General features: G+C 44.4%; 1 protein-coding gene across 1 annotated transcript; it reads right to left on the bottom strand.

The window, feature by feature from the left end:
* Positions 1–240: 240 nt before the first annotated feature.
* LOC120034147 (26S proteasome non-ATPase regulatory subunit 11) lies at positions 241–15,406 on the bottom strand. The gene is made up of 12 exons (XM_038980597.1): positions 15,302–15,406; positions 8,929–9,030; positions 6,728–6,924; positions 6,334–6,391; positions 5,890–6,084; positions 5,338–5,482; positions 5,009–5,132; positions 4,662–4,787; positions 3,682–3,717; positions 3,446–3,497; positions 3,024–3,166; positions 241–1,330 (listed from the first exon to the last, which is right to left on the bottom strand). Exons 1-11 carry the CDS (start codon positions 15,390–15,392, stop codon positions 3,024–3,026), a joined length of 1,269 nt encoding a protein of 422 aa, XP_038836525.1. The 5' UTR covers positions 15,393–15,406; the 3' UTR covers positions 241–1,330.
* Between the last annotated feature and the right edge of the window lie 9,142 nt (positions 15,407–24,548).

Below are 24,548 nucleotides of genomic sequence, written 5' to 3'. Positions count from 1 at the left end.
ACAGACCCCAGACTCGCTGTAGCGCTGACTGTCCAATCACCTTTTGCTTGTTTGAGTTGTCTAAAATGGAACAATTCATTTATCCTGATAAATGCAGCAAATATTCTGAAACTGATGACATATGCAAGATAAAAATCTATATACAGAGAACTGATCAAGGTATTTCTTGATTAATAGGCAAAAACAGAGAGTCAAGATGATAGTCAATCTAGTTTAGTTCCTCCAAACAGAAAATTAAGCTGTGACATTCAACATTTATTAGCACTTGTCTTTTATCTGTCATATGGGAAATGGTAGACTAGTAGTCCTTGCAAAAAGTAGTCCCCAAACCTTACAGCTTTTATATTTTTCAGCAAATGAGCCACAGTCGTTTGAATACATGAGGAATAAACAACCAACTCACTCTCCCTGTCAGTCAGCCAGTCACAATCCATTCAACCAGGTCAATCATTTCCACCACCACTCACAAAAGCACACTGGGGGCTTATTTTATTCTCGTTTAGTGTTATATATATATATATTAAAAAAAAGGGGTGGGTGGAGTGTTAGCATGACAGGCCTGACAGAGACACTTGGCAACATTATGTACAAACTGGAATTAGAGGCAGGGAGGGAAACAATTAGACCTGGAGTCAAATAGTATAAGAGATCATATCAGGTACTTTATCTGTTCTCGATTGAGCTGGAACCAATAGAACAGTCCCAAAAAGGAAAACCACACCCTCCTGGTACCCCAGGCAGGATAAAACAAACAATATATTGACCCAGCTCTGGGAACTATGAAACGGTGTGGCGATGACTGTGTCCTTTTCCTGTGGCGTGTTCGCAGGGACAGTGGTCCGTTCTCTGTCCACTCTTGCCCAAAGCCAACAGACCCAGACTGCCGTCTGTGTGTGTTGGGGGGGTATGAAGGCAAGAACACAGAGGTTGTTTGGCAACAGAACTGAACCTTTAAGCAGTGTGAGCCTACCAATTACACTCTTTCAGAGACCTATATGTATCATACATGTTATGTAGATGTTTCTTTACAAGATTCCCTGATGGTCAGCAAGGAGGGGAGGAGGGGGATGCCGAGGAACATAGAAACCTGTGATGGAGATGCCAGTAGTTGTAATGTTCGTTGGGGGGAAACAGTTTTAAAAAATGTACCCAGTCTGAATTGAAGAGGGGTGGGCGACAGCCTAGCCATGTCAGTTTGTGGGTTGGTCAGTTGGTTTATTTACTTGCTGGGTTGTTTGAGTCCGAACACCCCCCCACCACCCTCTCCCCATCCCGGAGTGCTTCACAAACTGGCTGGACACGCTCTGTGCTGGGTTACAGGTGGTCTCCTCTGCGGAAAGAGAAAATGGAAATGTGATTAACTGGCTGGCTGGAGCGGCAGATTTAGGGACACAGATCAAGCTAGTCATGGACTAAATAGCATACTCAATTTAAAGCGGTTAATCTGTGTTCGGGAAACCGTCCCAGGGCTGTCATACATAACAAGTACACATATTCAACATACAGTACCAGTCAAAAGTTTGGACACACCTACTCATTCCTGGGTTTCTTTATTTGTTCCATTTCTACATTGTAGAATAATAGTGAAGACAAACTATGAACTAATACACATGGAACCATGAAGTAACCAAAAAAAAAAGAAGAGTAAAATCAAAATATATTTTAGATTCTTCAAAGTAGCCACCATTTGTCTTGACAGCTTTGCACACCAGTTCGTTTTCTCGCAAACAGCTTAATGTGGAATGTCTTTCCTTCTTAATGCTTTTGAGCCAATCAGTTGTATATAGGGGTAGTATACAGAAGATAGCTCTATTTGGTAAAAGACCAAGTCAATATTAAGGCAAGAACCGCTCAAATAAGCAAAGAGAAATGACAGTCCATCATTACTTTAAGACATGAAGGTCAGTCATTGCGGAACATTTGAAGAACTTTGAAAGTTTCTTCAAGTGCAGTCGCAAAAACCATCAAGCTCTATGATGAAACTGGCTCTCATGAGGACTGCCACAGGAAAGGAAGACCCAGAGTTACCTCTTCTGCAGCGGATAAGTTCATTAGAGTTACCAGCCTCAGAAATTGCAGCCCAAATAAATGCTTCACAGAGTTCGAGTAACAACATCAACTGTTCAGAGAAGACTGCGTGAATAAGGCCTTCATTGTCAAATTACTGCAAAGAAACCACTACTAAAGGACACCAATAAGAAGAAGAGACTTGCTTGGGCCAAGAAACACGAGCAATGGACACTAGACCGGTGGAAATCTGTCCTTTGGGCTGACGAGTCCAAATTTCTGATTTTTGGTTCTAACCGCCGTGCCTTTGTGAGACGCAGAGTACGTGAACAGATGATGTCTGCATGTGTGGTTCCCACCGTGAAGCATGGAGGTGTGAAGGTGCTTTGCTGGTGACACTGTCTGTGATTTATTTAGAATTCAAGGCACACTTAACCAGCATGGCTACCACAGTATTCTGTAACGATACGCCATCCCATCTGGTTTGCGCTTAGTGGGACTATCATTTGTTTTTCAAAAAGACAATGACCCAACACACCTCCAGGCTGTGTAAGGGCTATTTGACCAAGGAGAGTGATGAGTGCTGAATCAGATGACCTGGCCTCCACAATCGCCGACCTCAACTCACTTGAGATGGTTTGTGATGAGTTGGACAACAGAGTGAAGGAAAAGCAGCCAACAAGTGCTCAGCATTTGTGGGAACTCCTTCAAGACTGATGGAAAAACATTCCAGGTGAAGCTGGTTGAGAGAATGCCAAGTGTCCAAAGCTGTCATCAAGGCAAAGGGTAGCTACTTTGAAGAATCTCAAATATAAAACATATTTTGATTTGGTTAACACTTTGGGTACTACACGATTCCATATGTGTTATTTAACAGTTTTGATGTCTTCACTATTATTCTACAATGTAGAAAATAGTCAAAATCAAGAAAAACCCTTGAATGAGTAGGTGTCTGGTACTGTACATTTATTCTATATCACTCCAATTCTGCTAGCAAGCTCACGGGACGGACTGACCTATGTGAGCTTCTTGGCTTTGTTGTAGAGTGAGTCCACCACTTTGCTCATGTTCTGAATGGTCTCCAGGGCCGCCTCATACGTTGTGTCTACTGCAGGCTCATCGAAGATGATCAGCACACCCTCGCCTTGGTCCAAAATACCTAGAGAGAGAGGTGGAGGGATGGTTTCAAGTAGGTACATAAAGGCAACAAAAAAAACAGACCTAAAAAATGTTTTGTCTTTAACTTGATGTTAATTATTACATTTTACCAACAACTATGGGACTAATATGACGGGAGGAGGAAATCTGGATTTAAACTCCCCCATGTATTTATTTGAAAAGTAAAACTTTTAGATTGGTCGGCAAGTTTTAGCTTCACTGTCCAAAATACTACATAGTGAAAAATGCGAACACATACACTTCTATCATAGACACCTACCGTGAAATTTTGTGTCCAGAATCATCTGTGACAACTTCCTCTCAACATCTCCCTGTGTAGAAGTGAAGAAACCAAATCGACACACCATGAATGGAGTAAAAATAATATATATATTTTTTTGCTCGATTTATTTATTTTTTCTTCTACATTGCTGCTTCAGTCGACAGAGCAACATTTTAAGAAAGGAAACAGACAAGGCAAAATAAAATAAAAATATGTAATAAGCGATGACTTACCTTGGAGAGTTTTATGAGGGTGGAAATGTGTTCCATCTGTGGGGAGACAGAACCACACTTGTCAGTGTTCTGGAACACAAGCTCAACAATGCAAAACAAATAAAACAATTATAAAAAAAAATATTACTTTCAGAAACAGAGCAATTTGAACTTCAGACTTTAAGGATTTGTAAAGACTTTTACAAGACGAAAAATCCAACCTGAATAAAGCCAAACTAATTCTAGCCTTTTACAAATAGCCTTGTTGTGAATTCCCTGCCAGTGACTTATCAGCATCTCACATCCCTTTCAAGCTGCACACTCCACTCCCAAACCCCCACGACCCTAGGAGTAGAATAAACTGGCCTGTCAAACACGTGACCTGGGTTGCTAAGGGGTACATTGTTAGGGGGCAGGACACCTGACAACTCCTCTGACTGTACAGGCCAGTGTCGGTTCACTCCTTTGAGTGGACTTGTGGGATGGAGTGCGAGCAGAACTGAGTTGTTATTGTTGTAACGCGTGTGTGTGTGTGTTTACTATTTACTGTTGGTAGTAGTTAATGATAAGTGTTTGCTTATATAGCCTTGACCTATACAGTCCTTTATATTTATACAGTCCTTTACCAGTGCTCTTGCTGTGCTAATGTATTGGATTCATGCTATGCTAATTTTGTACAGCCTACTCATTACTGCTTATCTTACGGATCCACATCCTTCCCATTACTATTCCCTGTCTGCTGTGAGTGTGTACAGCAATAAAGTTCCCTTGTGTGTAACTGAGGTTGCCTCATTCCCCTCTTACCGGGGGAGGTGCTAGCGGGTGACAGATCAGCCCAAACGGAGAGTCGCTCTCTTTCAAGCCTACTACTTTTAAAAACACAGAAATTCGGGTTTTTACAGACTTCACGAATTCTTAAGGAATTTTACAAGAACAAACACCTAGTCCTGGACTGGAAAGCATGCCCCCACCCTCCACAAAACGCTCAGCTGTAAGCTCACCTGTACCCTGGAGAATGGCTCGATGACACGGATGAGGTTCTGTTCAAGCAGGTTGTCATAGAGCGTGGTCAAGTGTGTGCTTATGATGGGGTCATCTCTCAACTCACCTCTGTACTCTGTCAGGGCCTGGAGAGGGGGGGAGGTAGAGGTGAGAAATGGGTCAAATAGAAGGATATAGATGGGAGGGGAGAAAGTAAAGATTTAGCAAAAGAGGGGGATATAAATAGAGGAAGAGTAAAACAGGTGTTAAGGAAACAACAATAGGGGCTAAACAACGCAAGGGATAAAAACAGCATCTGTTCATCGATGTTATTCAGTGCTATTCAGTTCACTCAACATGCCCTTACCTTTTCAAAATCCTCCAGCGACCGGTTCTTGCTGGCTTGCGCCACGCATTTCAGAGAGTCTGTCTGTCTCCCGGCGTGCCGCAGGGCTAGCTTTCCACTGACGAGACCCTGGACCTCCTCAGGACTACAACAAGACAACAGGTTACTCATCCAAGACATCAACTTTCCTCTAAAGCTCTTATCATCCACACATAACCAACTCCATAACTAACTGTTGTGCTGCATATTTACTCAAATTCCAAAGTTGAATATTGCGTAAGTATAATATAGTGACTACACATCGATCATGATAACACACAACATATAGAGTTGAGCGCTCAGCTGCTTACAGGTTGAGCATGATTTTGCAGAGCAGCATGTATTTGAGAGAGGTGATCGCTCTGGGGTGGTCGATGGAGTCGTAGCCTTCGAAGGCCTCGTAGAAGTAAGAGTAGGCCGTCTTCCAGTCCTTCTCCTCTGCTGCGTGGATGATCCCTGTAGGAGGTTGAGGTTATCAACCAGGGATACTCAAATCTGGACCTCAAATCCTGTTGCAATGCTGATTGTCATTCTTGCTCTCTAATCAGGGACTGATTTAGACCCAGGGCATCAGATGAGTACAATGAGGTAAAAATTTAAATCAGATGTACAACTGGACTTAATAGCTCAACAACACAGCATGGCCACCTCTGCTCGACCAGAAAAGGCCGTCGAGTTAGGATCCAGGCCTTTATGCTTGGTGGATGTGGAAGAGCTGGCTGATGCCCTACCACTGTAAAATGCTTTAAAATGACAGATAAAATGTTCAAAAATTAAAAATGGCAGAGGTCGCTCCTACACAGTGGACATACGACTGAACTAGTGGTGGGTGTTGTAGGGGAAGAGGATGGAGGGTAGCAGACCTGACTGCATGTCCAGGGCGGCTTGTAGCTTGGGCGGGCAGTAGATGCCGTTGGCGGTGGTGCGTGCAGAGGTGAGGGCGGCACGGGCCTTGGGCAGGTTGCTGAGGCCGTGGTACGTCTTGCTCTCCAGCAGCTGCACCTCCACCAGCAGGGCCTTGTCATCCATCTTCTTCAGCTCCTGGAGTAGCTGGGTGCCTGTGGGAGAGAGGGATGGAAGGAGGGAGGGATGGAGAGAGACATGAATGAGTACACCAAGCCAGAGTTGGCACATATGCAGGGAATTTTTTTAAGTACTTTAATTGGGACTGGTCAACTGAAGTGTATAAAACGGAGTTAACATGTATCTGATGTGCACTTATTAGGAATGCCAACTGTAATCATATTCAGATTTTTTTGCTGTGATGAATATTTGTAGTTTCTATACAAACAAGCAAATCAACGCACCTAGATGAAGCGCCTCCTGATACCGCTTTGTGTCAAAATACAGAGAGATGAGACGAGCCTGGAGAAAGAGAGAGAAGACAAAGTCAAGGATACCACCACCTCTGGAACCATCTTTAACATAAAATGGACCTCTGGTGGTGATGACTAAGAAAAATATCAAAATTGTTCAATTGGAATTTCAACTTCATTCCCGAATTGAAATGTGTCATCAAGATCCACCAATGGCCCTTGCAGCAAAGGCTGCAGCACTACATACAGCGAAATAGACTCAAGAACCCTAAGACGGGCTTGATCTCCATCCACTGTAAACCATCTAGTGAGGCAAACCAAACCCCTCATGTCAGTGCCTCCCCCTCAGCTTCCTTCCAGTGGGGTCCCCTCTCCCACTACTCACCTCCAGGGCCTGTCGGAGGAATGTCCTCTTCTCAGCCTTGGCCCACTCGATGCACTCCAGACACAGCTCCACCTCCTGGCCTGTAGCTGCCTCCATGTCCAGAAACAGGTCCAGCAGTGAGCGCACCAGCCGCGCCGCCTTGGCCTTGCTGATGGAATTCAGGAACGGCCGAACATACTTCAGGAGACCGCCCAGCTCTGAGGGACACAGACAGCAGGTTGGAGGGGTATCAGTTTAAGCAAGCCAAGGTGAGGAGCAGAAAATCTAACGTTGATCACAACGACTAGGTATTTGGGATGCAAGGTGATTTGTAGATCAGTAATTCTGGGCAGTCCGCATGCAATGTAATCAATCGCAAACTTGCGCACAGTCAAGGAGAAACTTGTTACCGTCACCAACATTATAGAAAAAGTTCATTGTCATAGCATTTGTCAGCAATTTAGTCCGCTTCGTGTTTTGTTTCCTAGCCATACTGAAGATCATGACAACACTAGTCAGTATTAGTGTTCCACGGTATACTGGTACCACAGTAGTATCATTGTACCAAAACGTCATGATACCAACCTTTTACAATACCGTAGTACCGTTTCATATGATACTACTGACTTTTTCAGCCCTACCGATCGAAAGAACCTGCTGGCGCCTGTTATAAAATGTTTATAAAAGTCAGCTTTGTTAATAAAATCAGTTGAATTGAAGCAACAGCCACTAGTCTCTTGTATGGGCATGTCTAATAATATCCACTACAATTTCATGCGCACATCACGTGTGGCAGCTGTAATCAGCCAGCACCATCCCCTAGACCCTACCGGCCCTCACTCACCTGCTTCTCTCCGACCCGCTTTTCACTCACATCTATTCCTCCATCAGTTTTTTTTGTTATAGAATTTTGCCGTGATAGCGAGCGGAGATGCAGACCCAGACCCTGATGAGTCTTCCGTTAGATCTGTACATTTATTACATTGGAGCAGCGCGCAAAGCGAGCAATGTTGATATCATTTCGTCGCCTGTTGTAACCAAGAGCACAGACCAGTCTGAGTAGACTTTGCAAGTTCACTGTCATGCAGCCTCAGTGTCAGAGAGGGGAAATGTAGCACCGCTTCGCGACAGGCATGCTTGCAGCTTTACAGCAAAGAAAAGGCTCGTCTCTAGCCTAAACAGATCAAAAAATACAACCCATATTACTGGAGATGTCTTTTTTCCTTTCTAACGGGATTCGCCGAGATTTTATATAATTTCACAAACCATGTCACGGGCCGTTCTAATCTAATCCCAGGTCGCAAATTATTGATTTGATAACAAACAACGTTCAGTAATGTTACCTAGATAGCTAACAACCTGGTAACTTGACAGTAGGTTTAGGAAAATTGGATTGGCACAGGAAGAAAAAGGGTCTGCTACTCATGAAATGTGCATCAAAAAAGGTAGGACATATAGGCCTAATGTAAGCCTAAACTACATCAAAAATCTATTTATTTTTGGTGCTCCTTAAAATCGGTTTGGTGCCTAATGTTTTAAAAGTTGGGAGTAGTGTCTACGTGTGTGTTTGTGAGTGAGGGACACAGAGTGTGTGAGGAAGGGAGGGATTGTGTGTGTCAGTGTTAACTGAAGAGTAGAGGTTTCATGCAGTGTTTTCCCCTTACTGACACAATGACATGCAGATCATTATGTATGTATATCCCAGGAGGTTGGTGGCACCTTAATTGGGGAGGACGGGCTCGTGAAAATGGCTGGAGCGGAATGGTATCAAACACATGGTTTCAATGTGTTTGATGCCATTCCATTTGCGACTTCCCAGCCATCATTATGAGCCATCCTCCCTTCAGCAGCCTCCACTGATGTATATTCCTTCCTCCCATTCCTCCAGCCAAATCACAGGTAGGGCTTTGCAAATCAGCCATTCTATGCAGTATTATATTATACACTGAACAGTGCGAAGTTAAATTCAAATGTGTTGTATTGAGTAGAAGTGTGAATTTCAGTGACAGGTTTTTGGGGGACGGGGCTAACAGGATGCTAGGCCACAGATTTTCTTTCACCATGGTATTGCGATACTACTCGGTATCGTGATACTTGGTATTGTATTGTTTGCAAAATGTTGGTATCGTGACAAGCCTAGTAAGCATCATTCGCTAGTAGAGGTGATGTGTCTACTCTGAATGTGCACTTATCCAGCTGAAATTGGAGGAAGGATATGTCACCTGCAGCCTGGCCCGTCTTAGCCAGCAGACCACCCAGCTCCAGGATGCTCTGCTCTTTGACACGCACTGCCTCCTCATCGCTCTCCTGGATGTCCCGCTTTACTGGAACAAAAAATGGAAGAAATTGTTGACAACCTTTTACACGTAGACCTAGCTTCATAGATGGCAACATCTAGGCTATATGTGAGAGAGAAAAATAATCAGTTGTCAAATCAGTGGGGATGCTAATCTATAAATCACTGCTTTCAGTTGACAGCTAGCTGGGGAAATCATCCCTGGGTCCAACATTGGACCTAGTTCACTAGCAGTCAATGTAACAAAGGCTCAGCCACTATCTGTGGAGCTTCTGCTGTCAATAATTTCAGTAATGTTCGCAAGCTATCTGGCTAACTTTAGCTAGCTATATAAGGTTAGAAAAGGGCATTTGTCAGATAGCCATCACATTCGCTAACATTTAGCTAGATTTTTTTATTTATACAGGTTTTTCTCATTGAGATAATATCTCTTTTCCAAGAGAGACCTGGTCCAATAGCAGCAGGGGGTACAACGTTTCAGACAAAACAATTTACATACACTAACACAACATTAAATAAAACACACAGTACAACAAAAACACGAAAGTCTTGACTAAAAACAGCTGTCCTAAAGACAATTACACTCTTCTATGATATATACAACAATCAAGTGTTTAAACTCCAACGAAACTAGATCAAATATTTTTTAAATGTGTCAATCAAAAGAAACTAAAGAAAAAAACATTTAGCTAGCTAGATGATTCAAATATTATACATTCCGCTACAGTAAAAGGTTGGAAATGCCTTTTACTTAGATTAACACAGCTGAGCCGGCGTGAGATATGGCTTGGAAAACGTACTTCAATCAAGGGATATAAATGGCATTGTACTCAGAATTATCCCACCTACTACATAAGACTGAACGCCTGCTAATTTTAAGTAAACTGACGTTTTTGTCCTAATGCTAGCTAACAGTAGCCACGAAATAATGCATTTTAGCATATTCTTTAGTTGAAATTACCAGTCAATGTAGCGCGAGAGCTTCTGACACCGCTCAAGCAGCTTTAATAAGCCCAATCAATTTTCAACAATTCTAAAGACAATTTGTGTAAAATATATAGAATTTAAAAAACGTTAAAAACTGGCCACGATTAAACATTTTTTTCTCAAATTCTCTCTCAACTGGTAATTGAAGTACGCTTCCCATTCAAGTGCATGGCAACTAGGTAGGCTTCAGTGCGTCACACACCACTTTGCAATGAGCTGGAGGCAGTATGCATTTCGAAAGCATACTTAATTGTTTGAAGCCAGAACGTTTCACGACATGAGGCATGTCTTACCTTGCTTCAACGTAGCCTAGCCAAAATCCAACCAAATGTGCAGGCAATCATTTTATAAAGACTTCCATATGCCATTGAAACCAATAGCCTTTTTATTTTATGTTCTATTGGTTTTCAAATCAAATCCTTGTCCAGTAGCCAAAGGCCAATGGTATAAAGTACTTAAGTAGTTTTTTAGGGCATTTAACTTTTACTAAACTACATTCCTAAAGAAAATCACGTACTTTTTACTCCATGCATTTTCCCTGACACCCTAAAGTACTCGTTACTTAGCAGGACATGAAATTGGTCCAATTTACACACTTGAAAAGAACACATGATCATCCCTACTACCTCTGATCTGGCAGACTCATTTGTAAATGATGTCTGAGTGTTTGAGTGTACCCCTGACCTTAACTTGAGTAACTTTCTATTAAAAAGGTATCTATACCAAAGTACGACAATTGCATTTTTTTTTTACACCACTGCCAAAGACACCTTCCTAGTCATAAACTCATAAAGTCATAAAAATAAATGTATTCTCACTGTCAACTGCATTTATTTTCAGCAAACTTAACATGTCTAAATATTTGTATGAACATAACAAGATTCAACAGACATGTGACTAACAGAAATTGAATAATGTGTCCCTGAACAAAGGGGGGGGAAAGTAAGTCAGTACCTGGTGTGGCCACCAGCTGCATTAAGTACTGCAGTGCATCTCCTCCTCATGGACTGCACCAGATTTGCCCGTTCTTGCTGTGAGATGGTGGAAGAGTGGGGTAACAAGGCAACAAAAAGTTGGGGAGAATGGCCCTAGCCCTCACCCTGCGATCCAACAGGTCCCAGACGTGCTCAATGATATTGAGATCCGGGCTCTTCGCTGGCCATAGCAGAACACTGACATTCCTGTCTTGCAGGAAATCACGCACAGAACAAGCAGTATGGCTGGTGGCATTGTCATGCTGGAGGGTCATGTCAGGATGAGCCTGCAAGAAGGGTACCATATGAGGGAGGATGTCTTCCCTGTAACGCACAGCGTTGACAACAAGCTAAGTCAGATGATGCTGTGACACAGCGCCCCAGACCATGACGGACCCTCCACCTCCAAATTGATCCCGCTCCAGAGTACAGGCCTCGGTGTAACTCTCATTCCTTTGACGATAAATGCGAATCCGACCCTCACCCCTGGTGAGACAAAACCGCGACTCGTCAGTGAAGAGCACTTTTTGCCAGTCCTGTCTGGTCCAGCGACGGTGGGTTTGTGCCCATAGGCAACGTTGTTGCCGGTGATGTCTGGTGAGTACCAGCCTTACAACAGGCCTACAAGCCCTCAGTCCAGCCTCTCTCAGCCTATTGCGGACAGTCTGAGCACTGATGGAGGGATTGCGCGTTTCTGATGTAACTCGGGCTGTTGTTGCCGCCATCCTGTACCTGTCCTGCAGGTGTGATGTTCAGATGTACCGATCCTGTGCAGGTGTTGTTACACGTGGTCTGCCACTGCGAGGACGATCAGCTGTCCGTCCTGTCTCCCTGTCTTAGGCGTCTCACAGTTTGGACTTTGCAATTTATTGCCCTGGCCACATCTGCTGTCCTCATGCCTCCTTGCAGCATGCCTAAGGCACGTTCACGCAGGGACCCTGGGCATCTTTCTTTTGGTGTTTTTCAGAGTCAGTAGACAGGCCTCTTTAGTGTCCTAAGTTTTCATAACAGTGACCTTAATTGCCTACCGTCTGTAAGCTGTTAGGGTCTTAACGACCGTTCATCAGGTGCATGCTCATTAATTGTTTATGGTTCATTGACCAAGCATGGGAAACTGTTTAAACCCTTTACAATGAAGATCTGTGAAGTTATTTGGATTTTTACTAATTATCTTTGAAAGACAGGGTCGTTTCTTTTTTTGCTGAGTTTATTAGCCACCAATGCTAGTTGTTGCATAGGCCTATTTAGAGGATATCTACATATCTGTCACATGAAACCGCACACAATGCTATTTTCCCGCTAATTGCATTATGGAACATACGGTTAAATGCAGTGTCTTAGAGTAGGCCTAGACTATAGGAAATACAGGAAAAAGTAGGCCCTTTATAAACATTTCATGCAATTCTACGCCCCTTTAACGGGAAATTTGCAATATGACGTCCACCTAACTTGGAGAAAATCACTGTCCAAAAACAAACAAAATAGGCACTGACTCAATGATAAAGAATATGGCCTATGTTCTCCGCTGATGCATTTAATTAAGTTTAGAATTTTGGTAACTAAGACTGATTGGAGACCCCTTGACTTTTTCCACATTTTGCTACATTACAGCATTATTCTAAAATTTATGAAATTGTTTCCCCCCCTCAGTCTACACACAATACCCCATAATGACAAAGCAGAAACAGGTTTTTAGAAATTTAAATATCACATTTACTTAAGTATTCAGACCCTTTACTCAGTAAAGAAGCACCTTTGGCAGCGATTAGAGCCTTGTGTATGGCACTACAAGCTTGGCACAACTGTATTTGGGGAGTTTCTCCCATGGGCTCCCAAGTGGTGCAGAGGTCTAAGGCACTAAATGTCAGTGCTAGAGGTGTCACTACAGACCCTGGTTCGATTCCAGGCTGTATCACAACCGGCAGTGATTGGGAGTCCCATAGGGCGGCGCACAATTGGCCCAGCGTCGTCCGGGTTAGGCCAGGGAAAGCAGTTATTGTAAATAATAATTTGTTCTTAACTGATTTGCCTAGTTAAAAAAAAATTGGATGGGGCGCATCGCTGCACAGCCATTTCCAGGTCTCGCCAGAGATGTTCGATCGGGTTCAAGTCCGGGCTCTGGCTTGGCCACTCAAGGACATTGAGACTTGTCCCGAAGCTACTCATGTGTTGTCTTGGCTTTGTGCTTAGAGTCATTATCCTGTTGGAAGGTGAACCTTCGCCCCAGTCAGAGGTCCTGAGCGCTCTGGAGCAGGTTTTCAATCAAGGATCTCCCAGTACTTTACTCCGTTCATCTTGCCCTCGATCCTGACTAGTCTCCCAGTCCCTGCCGCTGAAAAACATCCCCACAGCATGATGTGGCCACCACCATGCTTCACCGTAGGGATGGTGCCAGGTTTCCTACAGACGTGACGCTTGGCATTCAGGCGAAATAGTTCAATATTGGTTTCATCAAACCAGAGAATCTTGTTTTTCATGGTCAGAGTCCTTTAGGTTCCTTTGGCAAACTCCAAGAGGGCTGTCATATGCCTTTTACTGAAGAGTGGCTTCCGTCTGGCCACTCTACCATAAAGTTCTGATTGGTGGAGTGCTGCAGAGATGGTTGTCCTTCTGGAAGCTTCTCCCATCTCCACAGAAGAACTATGGAGCTCTGTCAGAGTGACCATTGTGTTCTTGGTCACCTCCCTGACCAAGGCCCTTCTCCCCCGATTGCTCAGTTTGGCCGGGTGGCCAGCTCTAGGAAGTCTTTGTCATTCCAAACTTATTCCGTTTAAGAATGATGGAGGCCACTATGTTCTTGGGGACATCCAATGCTGCAGACATGTTTTGGTACCTTTCCCCATATCTGTGCCTCGACACAATCCTGTCTTGGAGCTCTGCGGACAATTCCATCTACAGTCTGAAGGTACAAACTCTGCCTTCTTGGCGGGTTTGGTGGGAGCAAATCAAGTGCCCTATAGGCCTACCACTGGCCAATCGGACGGCTCAGATTACCGTGTTTGCAGTAACTTAGCAGGCGTAAAATAAAGCTACAACAAAGTTGATACTGAGAGATTTCAAAACCATGACTAGAGAGACTCAACGAATACAACAAAGATTGAGTTCAGTTTACTAACACTTTCTATTCAAAACTTTTATAAGCAATAACATGTGCATTCTCCCTACTTCCATTCACACTACAACCAGCACTGCAGTTGCAATGAATGAGTAGGAAAGTGTATCGATAGGCTTGCATTGTTATTATTAGGGGCTTATTATTAGGGGAATATTTCACTTTCTCTGGTCATAGGAGTAACAACATGAATGTGTGCGGTGCGACTCAAGTTCAGCCATCAGCAGGAAGACAGTGACCCTTTTTGGTCAGTGGCAGTGGAGAGCGGAGGGATGTTGAGGCAGACCCTCACTCTCTTGCCTTCTCCCTCCTGAGACTGACCATCAGAAACAGGCACCATCAGCCCAGTAACACAGAAAAAAAGGTCATTCTTTAAATGTATGCTCACTCAGCTGTGCTTCAGGAGTAGTACAACTGATATATTACCAGTCTGATCATATAGCCTCTCGATTTTTTTATTTTTATATAATTTTAAAAAAAAACTGGTCTGAGAAGAACAGTGTATTGGCAGGGCAATTCAAGTAAAGCCAAAATGCCTTGATAATGTTTAGGTCCTATAGCCTACTGCACATAGTTAAAAACAAAAAAACATTAGGTAGATGTGTATAGTTATAAAATACTTAATAGGTTCAAATTAATAGGTACATTTTGCATAGGCTAACTTTTTTAAAGTCGTGTAAAAAAAAAATCTGAGCGGTAGATCTCGGCATGATTTTTGACTCAAAGTGATCTTGACCCAGAAAATGTTGTTGACCACAACTATAGTCCACACGGGTCTGTGTAGCAGGCGTCCCTATTCTCACACCCCAAATCCCGGTCTGGTCTGTCGAGTCTGCTTCGGAAGCGTTCCCGAAAGTCCCACGATGTTGTGTCGATGGGTATAAGGTTGGAATCACTTCTGTCTGTGTCCGAATCTTCTACCATTTAGCTAGCTAGCTAGTTATTAATGCAATGCGCAAGCAAAAGGGTAGCTAACTAACGTTACCTAGCTAATTGCACATAGCATGTTAGCTACCGGTCTCCCTGCTGCTGACTCACTGTGACCAATGGGGATAGGCCGGTAGCCCGGTACGGTCATTGAGCTAGAGAGTACGGTAGCTAGCAAGCTACTACTAGCTAAATTAGCTAGCTAACTGTTCTAACCCATGGACAGGGACTGTTTTAGCGATAATCTACACGTCTGAGACACTTGGATACTACAAGTTACGTTGCAGCTATATACTTACCTATTGAATGTAAAATATCGATAGATGCATTCCGGTCTGAACTGAGAAGAGACTGGGCTCTTTGAAACTCAGCCACTGCCGCGGCTGCCATCTTGCCTCCTCTCAATGACAGCTTGTTTCCGGTCTGTCAATCAACGTTCCTCTTCTTTTCCTTTGAAGTTAAATGGTGGTTGCCGCCACCTACTGGACTGGAATATGTAGCCTATGTTTCACAGACAGAGAAGGAACCTTGGTACCCACTAATGTTGTCTCCTAGGCTAGCAGACTGGTTTCACGAGGCTAGTTATCGCCCTAAAATAAAAAACTAAATGTAAACCTCCTAACACAGGTTCTCATTGGTCTGGGCGCTACAATTCACTTGAAAGGCAAGGGACTCTGGGAAATATGCAAATACAGCTTTACGCTAAGCAATGTGTTAATTTATTACTGAAAAGTGTGGACCCTATAGACACTGGACCTGTGTTAAATTTAACAATCTCGGTGTAGATTTAACACTAGCGAATTGTCTGTGTAGTTTAAGAGCGTTGGGCGTTTCCTATGATTTTCAGAGACAAAGGAAGGAACAAACCCCGATTACATTGTTTAATTGACTCCAATTAACTCTTCCCCATGTCGTTGCTGTAAATAAGAATGTGTCCTCAGTCAACTTACCTGGTAAAATACGGGTTAAATAAAATCCAAAAGCTGAAGAACATACGCACTTCCAGGTATTTTCCGCAGGCGCTGGAGTTGTAGGCGAACTCATGGAAAACAGAAAGGAAAATGCAGCACGCTGCTCATGCTCCCAGGTGATATTTATTTACAACAACGTTTCAACCCTTATGTCTTCATCAGGCATCCATATCCCAGGTGGGGGTGGAAGGTCCTAAATATATAGGGCCAGTACTCAGTGACATCACTTCCTGAAACAGGAGGTAAAAAAAATATAACATAGTTTCACAATATTAATATGTATCAAAATATATGACCATACACAGGGAATATGATCAATATTTACAGTAATATACATACACATACAATATTAAATTAGGATGAAAAAAAACACAATTTGGACATATTGAAACTATAAAAATGGTTTCAAGTCAAACTCCTCGTTAAGGCCAAGAGGAAACAGTGTGTTGAGCCTGTGGATCCAGAAAGATTCCCTTTGAAGAAGTTTCCTCTCAATGTCCCCTCCCCTCCCCTGCGTGACATCTTGACTATTTCTACTCCACTGTATCTCAGAGAACTAATAGGATGTCCAGCTTGTATAAAATGAACAGCAACCTGCTTTTTGTCTCACCTGTCCGTATATGGCTGTGGTGCTCACTGATCCGTGTCTTAAGGCTTCTACGGGTTGTCCTGGGATGTTTTTTTTGTTACTTACAACCTCATGCTAATCACATTAGCCTACGTTACCTCAACCGTCCCGCGGGGGGACACCGATCCCGTAAAGGTTTAAGGCTTCTACGGGTTTTCCCTATGTAAGACAGACCACAAGGACATTTCAACATGTAAATAACATTGGTGGGCATGCAGGTAATCAGGCTCTTGATGTTAAATCTTTGTCCTGTGCAGGAGTGGGTAAAGGAGCTGCATTTGAACGTGAAGCTGCTGTCACGTTCCTGACCTGTTTTCTGTTGTTTTGTATGTGTTTAGTTGGTCAGGACGTGAGCTGGGTGGGAATTCTATGTTGTGTGTCTAGTTTGTCTGTTTCTATGTCAGCCTAGTGTGGGTTCTCAATCAGAGACAGATGGTAGTCGTTGTCTCTGATTGAGACTCATATATAGGAGGCTTGTTTTGTGTTGGGATTTTGTGGGTGTTTGTTACCTGTCTCTGTGTTTGTGTTCTGCACCAGATAGGTCTGTATCAGTTTTGCACATTTGTTATTTTGTATGTTGTTTGTAGTGTTTCACTTGTTCTTTTATTAAACATGTTGAACACTAGCCGCGCTGCACTTTGGTCCTCTCCTTCACCTATGGAAGAAAGCCGTTACAGAAACACCCACCAAACCCGGACCAAGCAGCGTGGCAACGGGCAGCAGCAACAGCAGCAGCAGTACAAGGAGGAATGGACATGGGAGGAGATTCTGGACGGAGAAGGACCCTGGGCAGAGCCAGAGGAGTGTCGCCGTCCCAAAGCGGAGCTGGAGGCATCAAAAGCGGAGAGGCGGCATTATGAGGCGCTTGCAAGGTTGAGTGGCTGGAAACCCGAGAGGCTCACCCAAAAATTTCTTGGGGGGGGGCTAAAGGGGAGTGTGGCGAAGCCGGGTTGGATACCTGAGCCAACTCCCCGGGCTTACCGTGGAGTGAGAGGGCGTCGTACTGGTCAGACACAGTGTTATGCGGTAAAGCGCACGGTGTCCCCAGTACGCGTGCTTAGCCCAGTGCGGGCTATTCCACCTTGCCGCACTGGGAGGGCTAGGTTGGGCATCGAGCTGGATGTCATGAAGCCGGCCCAACGTATCTGGCCTCCAGTACGTCTCCTCGGGCCGGCGTACATGGCACCAGCCTTACAGGTGGTGTCCCCGGTTCGCCTGCATAGCCCAGTGCGGGTTGTTCCACCTCGCCGCACTGGCAGGGCTACGGGGACCATTCAACCTGGTAAGGTTGGAGAGGCTCGGTGCTCAAGAGCGCGTGTCCTCCTTCACGGTCCGGTATATCCGGCGCCACCTTCCCGCCCCAGACCAGTACCACCAGTGCCTACACCACGCACCAGGCTTCCAGTGCATCTCCAGAGCCCTGTTCCTCCTCCCCGCACTCGCCCTGAGGTGCGTGCCCTCAGCCCGGTACCTCCAGTTCCGGCACCACGCATCAGGCCTATAGTGCGTCTCAGCCGGCCAGAGTCTGCCGTCTGCCCAGCGGTGCCTGAACTGCCCGTCTGCCCAGCGGCGCCTGAACTGCCCGTCTGCCCAACGCCGTCTGAACTGTCCGTCTGCCCAGCGCCGTCTGAGCCGTCCGTCTGCCCAGTGCCGTCTGAGCCGTCCGTCTGCCCAGCGCCGTCTGAGCCATCCGTCTGCCCAGCGCCGTCTGAGCCATCCGTCTGCCCAGCGCCGTCTGAGCCATCCGTCTGCCCAGCGCCGTCTGAGCCATCCGTCTGCCCAGCGCCGTCTGAGCCATCCGTCTGCCCAGCGCCGTCTGAGCCATCCGTCTGCCCAGCGCCGTCTGAGCCATCCGTCTGCCCAGCGCCGTCTGAGCCATCCGTCTGCCCAGCGCCGTCTGAGCCATCCGTCTGCCCAGCGCCGTCTGAGCCATCCGTCTGCCCAGCGCCATCTGAGCCATCCGTCTGCCCAGCGCCATCTGAGCCATCCGTCTGCCCAGCGCCATCTGAGCCATCCGTCTGCCCAGCGCCGTCTGAGCCATCCGTCTGCCCAGCGCCGTCTGAGCCATCCGTCTGCCAAGCGCCATCTGAGCCATCCGTCTGCCACGAGCCATTAGAGCCGCCCGTCTGTCCCGAGCCATTAGAGCCGTCCGTCAGTCAGGAGCCGCTAGAGCCGTCCGTCAGTCAGGAGCCGCTAGAGCCGTCCGTCAGTCAGGAGCCGCCAGAGCCGCCAGCCAGTCAGGAGCCGCCAGAGCCGCCAGCCAGTCAGGAGCCGCCAGAGCCGCCAGCCAGTCAGGAGCCGCCAGAGACGCCAGCCAGTCAGGAGCCGCCAGAGACGCCAGCCAGTCAGGAGCTGCCAGAGACGCCAGCCAGTCAGGAGCTGCCAGAGACGCCAGCCAGTCAGGAGCTGCCAGAGACGCCAGCCAGTCAGGAGCTGCCAGAGCTGCCCTACAGTCATGAGCTGCCCTACAGTCATGAGCTGCCCTTCAGTCATGAGCTGCCCTACAGTCATGAGCTGCCCTCCAGTCATGAGCTGCCCTCCAGTCATGAGCTGCCCTCCAGTCATGAGCTGCCCTCCAGTCATGAGCCCTCCAGTCATGAGCTGCCCTCCAGTCATGAGCTGCCCTTCAGTCATGAGCTGCCCTTCAGTCATGAGCTGCCCTTCAGTCATGAGCTGCCCTTCAGTCATGAGCTGCCCTTCAGTCATGAGCTGCCCTTCAGTCATGAGCTGCCCTCCAGTCATGAGCTGCCCTCCAGTCATGAGCTGCCCTCCAGTCATGAGCTGCCCTCCAGTCATGAGCTGCCACTCAGTCCGGAGCTGCCACTCAGTCCGGAGCTGCCACTAGTCCGGAGTTGTCCCTCTGTCCTGAGCTACCTCTCTGTCCTGGGCTACCTCTCTGTCCTGAGCTACCTCTTTGTCCTGAACTACCTCTCTGTCCTGAGTTGTCTCCTCTATTGTAGAGGGGAGTTGGTGAAGGTTCCTGGACCATGGTCGGGGGCGAGGGTCGCCACTCAAGGGACGCTAAGGAGGTGGACAAAGACAATGGTGGAGTGGTGCCCTCGTCCACCGCCGGAGCCGCCACCGCGGACAGATGCCCACCCAGACCCTCCCCTTGAGTTTTAGGGGTGCGCCCGGAGTTCGCACCTTGAGGGGGGGGTTCTGTCACGTTCCTGACCTGTTTTCTGTTGTTTTGTATGTGTTTAGTTGGTCAGGACGTGAGCTGGGTGGGAATTCTATGTTGTGTGTCTAGTTTGTCTGTTTCTATGTCAGCCTAGTGTGGGTTCTCAATCAGAGACAGATGGTAGTCGTTGTCTCTGATTGAGACTCATATATAGGAGGCTTGTTTTGTGTTGGGATTTTGTGGGTGTTTGTTACCTGTCTCTGTGTTTGTGTTCTGCACCAGATAGGTCTGTATCAGTTTTGCACATTTGTTATTTTGTATGTTTGTAGTGTTTCACTTGTTCTTTTATTAAACATGTTGAACACTAGCCGCGCTGCACTTTGGTCCTCTCCTTCACCTATGGAAGAAAGCCGTTACAGCTGCATTGATAAAAAAAGACTTCACACTACTAGTAGAAAACAAAATTGGTTTTGGAAAAACAACAACAGACAACAACAAATGGGACAATATACACAATATCAGAACATAAAACATATTGCACATTGCTGAGGTCCAGAATGGGAAAATGACAAGTGCTGTTTATGCTTATGCTGCATTCATAACCAAGTGGGAGGTGGGAATTTACCCGTTGTGAAGTCATAAATACCAGTTGGATGCATTCACGTGCTTTGAACTTGTTGAGAAACGCAGATTTGCTAATGGCTAACATTTGCTTAAACCGTGAACTAAAAGTACAACTATCATGCTTTTAAACAAATTTTAGTGTTCAAAAACCATATTAATAGATTGCTTTTTATAAATAATGTTTTGTTGTTGCATTTATCTGTCGAAAATGCTGTTATCGATGTAATTTCCTTAGTAGGTGATGTCAGAGGTCAGCATGTGGGATAAGTGGGAGTTCAGGATGATCGACGAGTTTCCCACTAGTAATTACCAATTCAAGTGGATTTTTCCCAGTCATATGTGGTAAATTTCAGAAGGAATGTAGAAGGAATAATTCAAGTATTAAACATAAGTCCAATTAGGTTGGACTGGGAGAGAGAGAAATGTGTGTGCCTAAGAAAATAACGAAAGAACAATTAAACTGTGTTTGAACCGACCTGGCTAGGACTCTGAGAAACTTATGATGACAGGGAGTACTTCTCAAGGTTCCCCTAATCTCGGGGGAATGGAACTGTCGGCTGGGTAGTGATACACAGTGGTGAGAACTATGGAGAAGGATAAAACTCACCTACTGTTTGTGTGTATGTATGTGCGTAGGATACCTACTGTTTGTGTGTATGTATGTGTGTAGGATATCTACTGTTTGCGTGAAGGTATGTGCGTAAGGAGCCAGTATAAAATTGATGTTTTTGTACAATGGAGTAGAACGTTCTCTGAATAAACTGTACTAACCTTTTGCATAAAGCTGAGTCTTTGCCTAATTATTATTATACCCATGGTCTTAAAAACCTCGGGGATTGGTCAAAGCTATTGATTGATAGTTATTATCATTGGGATTGAAAATTCTCGCGACAGCTTTGTCCTTCGAGTCGGATTTCAATACCTGTTTTCTGTCATCCCATGGGAGCGCCAAAAACCATGCACGGACGGATCAGAGATCCGTAAGTTAAAGACCTGACCTCTGGAAATTGAGTTTCCATTTCAGGCCGGTGGCAAACTGGTACGCGACAGAAAACGGTGACGAAATCCAACCAACATTGAATTGTCAGCTGCAAGATAAGGTCAGTGATCTTTATTCATTAGTTTGGGGTTAAATTCTAAACTTACTAAAAATGGACTTAGAATGGACTGGATTAAATTCCTATAAAGCATTGGTCAAGATAAATGTGAGGGAGGATTTTAACTGTAAAACTAACAGTAAGTAAGATTTGTATCGGGTGTACCGTCCATATAATCTAATGTAGAGAAAGTTTAAGACAAAAGTATCTATGTTAGTATTGGCGGCACTGGGTCACAGATCTAAGTAAGACATTTCTAAGTAAGTATCTAACAGTAAGACCTAAAAGTAAAACTGGTTGAAATACAGTAGCCGGAAAACGTAATATAGAAGGCGAAATAAAGTAAAGTAAGTTACGTTAGTCTAGGACTAACGGGAGTAAGTGAGATTTAAGTATAATATCAGATTATAGAAACACACACATAGATTGTGAGAATTGGAGCTAATATTGAGACCTAAACGATAACTGGTCAATAATATATTAGGCGGAAAACGTCATGTAGAAGGCGAAATATAATAATAAAAATTATAAGAAAGTAGGTCAGGGACATAATTTGTATGAATATAGATCGCCTGTCAAAATGAATTTTTATAGAGGATAGTCGAGATCTACCGGAGGCGCGCAAAATAGGTCTGATTATTCCAAACAGGAGGAAGGAGGTTACACCCATAGAAAGTGAGAATACATATTATAAAATAAATGTAGTAATTGAGTAAGTACACATAGATTGTGAGAATAAGCATAAGAGTAATTGCATAAACATGGGTGGTAAATCCTCAAAGGAGGTCCCGGAATTCACCAGGGACGAGAGGTATATGCAGTCTGAGGATAAGAGGAATGTGTATTATGGCCCGAAATGGAGAAAGAAATACGGGTGTATGGGGCGTCTAGATGTGGACAAGCTGGAGGTTATAATAAAACAGATGAATGAAACCTGTGGTAATAACATCTACTCTTTTTCTTCTGTAATAACCTTAGGGACTATTACCATAGACATGCAGACTTTTCAAAGATACATGAGTGTAAACAAGGGGATGGGGAAACTGTTAGCCAGTATTTAGAGAGACTGAGAGACCTGTTCAATGCTAATAGTGGACTGGGAGATCCTAGACAGGGAGACGACGGACCTTACCACCAACAGTTAAAAATAGCCTTCTTGAGTGGTATGAAGCCTGAAATTTGCCAAATCATAAAAGAGACTTTGATAGGGTGGGGAACAGCCACATTAGCCGAAGTAAAGAGGTATGCTATACACCATGAGCATAATGGTAAGGAAAAGAAAAGTAAGAAAGAACAAACAGGAGTAGAATATTTGATCGCCACTCTTGGGGAAATTGCAGGAAAGAGCAGGAAAGATTTTAAAAAGAAAGGGGGAAACAGGGAGAGTAGAAAGTGGATAGAACCCGAGGACAGAAAGTGCTACAACTGCAATAAAACAGGCCACATGGCAGAGGATTGTAAGGCCCCACCAAGGAACAGTAGACAGAGACAGTTTAGGGATAGACAGAAGAGGGAACGTAGGCGAATGAGAGAGCGAGAGGAGTCTGAGGATGAGGAAGAACAGGCATGACTAGATGAGGGGAATGACAGGGAGGATTCAGAGGACACAGAAAGGAGGACAGGATTTGGCAACCTTATTGAGAATGTGGATAGAGGTAGAGAAAGGGAGAAAGTCGAGAAAAGTGGACAGTCAAGAGAAAGGGGGAGATAGATGCTTTAACTGTCACAAACCGGGTCATTTAATGATCGGAGGGAGTACAATGGAATTATCATTATTATTGGTTTTGTTTGTAGTCAACGTTTGGGTTTCTGAATCGGTGTAGTATAATGAAATGCTGACCAAGAGGTTGTGTGTTTTTTTTCTGGGAAAGGGAGTGCTTCATTGTCTCTCTTTGGAATGATATCTTAAAGGGGTACACACACATGATATTTTAGAAGTTTTATTTTCTGATTTTTAATTAAACATGTGAATTCTTTTGATAAGGGAATGTTCTGGGAACCTGGGATACAACATGTAGAAAATGTTTGACGTTTTTTCTTTAATTTGTCTAATATAGTAAGAAACACTTCTTTGAAAGGGTGATATGACTTTTGACCTCTATCATAGCTCTCCTGTGTGGTCTGATCAGCCTCATGGGAGGGCCATTTGGATAATGAATTTAGGGTCATTTGTAATACTGATTTTAAGGTAATTTGTGTAATTGATAATTATGATGGAGTTTATAGTTCTTTGACATATTTGCAATTTGAACCAATAAGAAGAAAGAAAGTGTCACATTTGTCGTAATGTGGAAGAGAGGAGGACCAAGGCGCAGCGTGAAGTGAATACATTCTTCTATTTATTTAAGAAGAAACACTAACCAAACTAATACAAAACAACAAAACGAACGTGACGCTATATATAACAGTGCAGACACAGGCAACTAACACATAGACAATCACCCACAACCCACAATGACAAAACAGGCTACCTAAATATGGTTCCCAATCAGAGACAACGACTAACACCTGCCTCTGATTGAGAACCATATCAGGCCAAACACAGAAACAGACAAACTAGACATACAACATAGAATGCCCACTCAGATCACACCCTGACCAAACAAAACATATAAACATACAAAGCAAACTATGGTCAGGGCGTGACAGTAAGAGCATAACCTTTGACTAAGGGTAGACTTCCTTTAGTCTCTCTTCCTATGGCCATAAGGGTACAATCATTTTTATTTGTGGAGGGTTTCAGAGTAGTAATTCTGATCTGATTATGTTATTTGAAACGTTGTTTTATCTTTAGTAGTAGGATTTTTTTTTTTACAATACTCTCATGGAGAATTATGGGATAGAAATGGGGTGAAGGTGGGTTTATAAAAAACTGTCATAAGGTTATTTTGAAACCCCCACTATTTTGGCTTAAGTAATGGTTAGTAATCTAGCAAAGTTTTATTTTCCCTTTGGTAATCAGCTGTTGTTGTATGCAGTGTAAGAAATGTAATACAACAAGGCTGTGAAATTGATATAATAGTATTATTATATTTTGTTGTTAAACAAGGTTATAAAGTTAGCAAGAATAAGTTTAATAATGGTAGACTTATGTTAAGTATTTAG

Source organism: Salvelinus namaycush, chromosome 3 (assembly GCF_016432855.1).
Source record: "Salvelinus namaycush isolate Seneca chromosome 3, SaNama_1.0, whole genome shotgun sequence".
Taxonomy (NCBI): Eukaryota; Metazoa; Chordata; class Actinopteri; order Salmoniformes; family Salmonidae; genus Salvelinus; species Salvelinus namaycush.
Note: the sequence above shows the minus strand (reverse complement) of the source record. Positions and strands in the feature narration are given on the sequence as shown.

What these genes read in the sequence shown, in the direction of transcription:
- LOC120034147 (XM_038980597.1), bottom strand. Translation starts at nt 15,392, where the DNA reads ATGGCAGCCGCGGCAGTGGCTGAGTTTCAAAGAGCCCAGTCTCTTCTC. An exon ending in CGATATTTTACATTCAATAG is followed by an intron (nt 9,031 to 15,301) that starts GTAAGTATATAG and finishes TTTTTGTTCCAG; the next exon opens with TAAAGCGGGACATCCAGGAG. An exon ending in CCCTCATAAAACTCTCCAAG is followed by an intron (nt 3,498 to 3,681) that starts GTAAGTCATCGC and finishes ACTTCTACACAG; the next exon opens with GGAGATGTTGAGAGGAAGTT.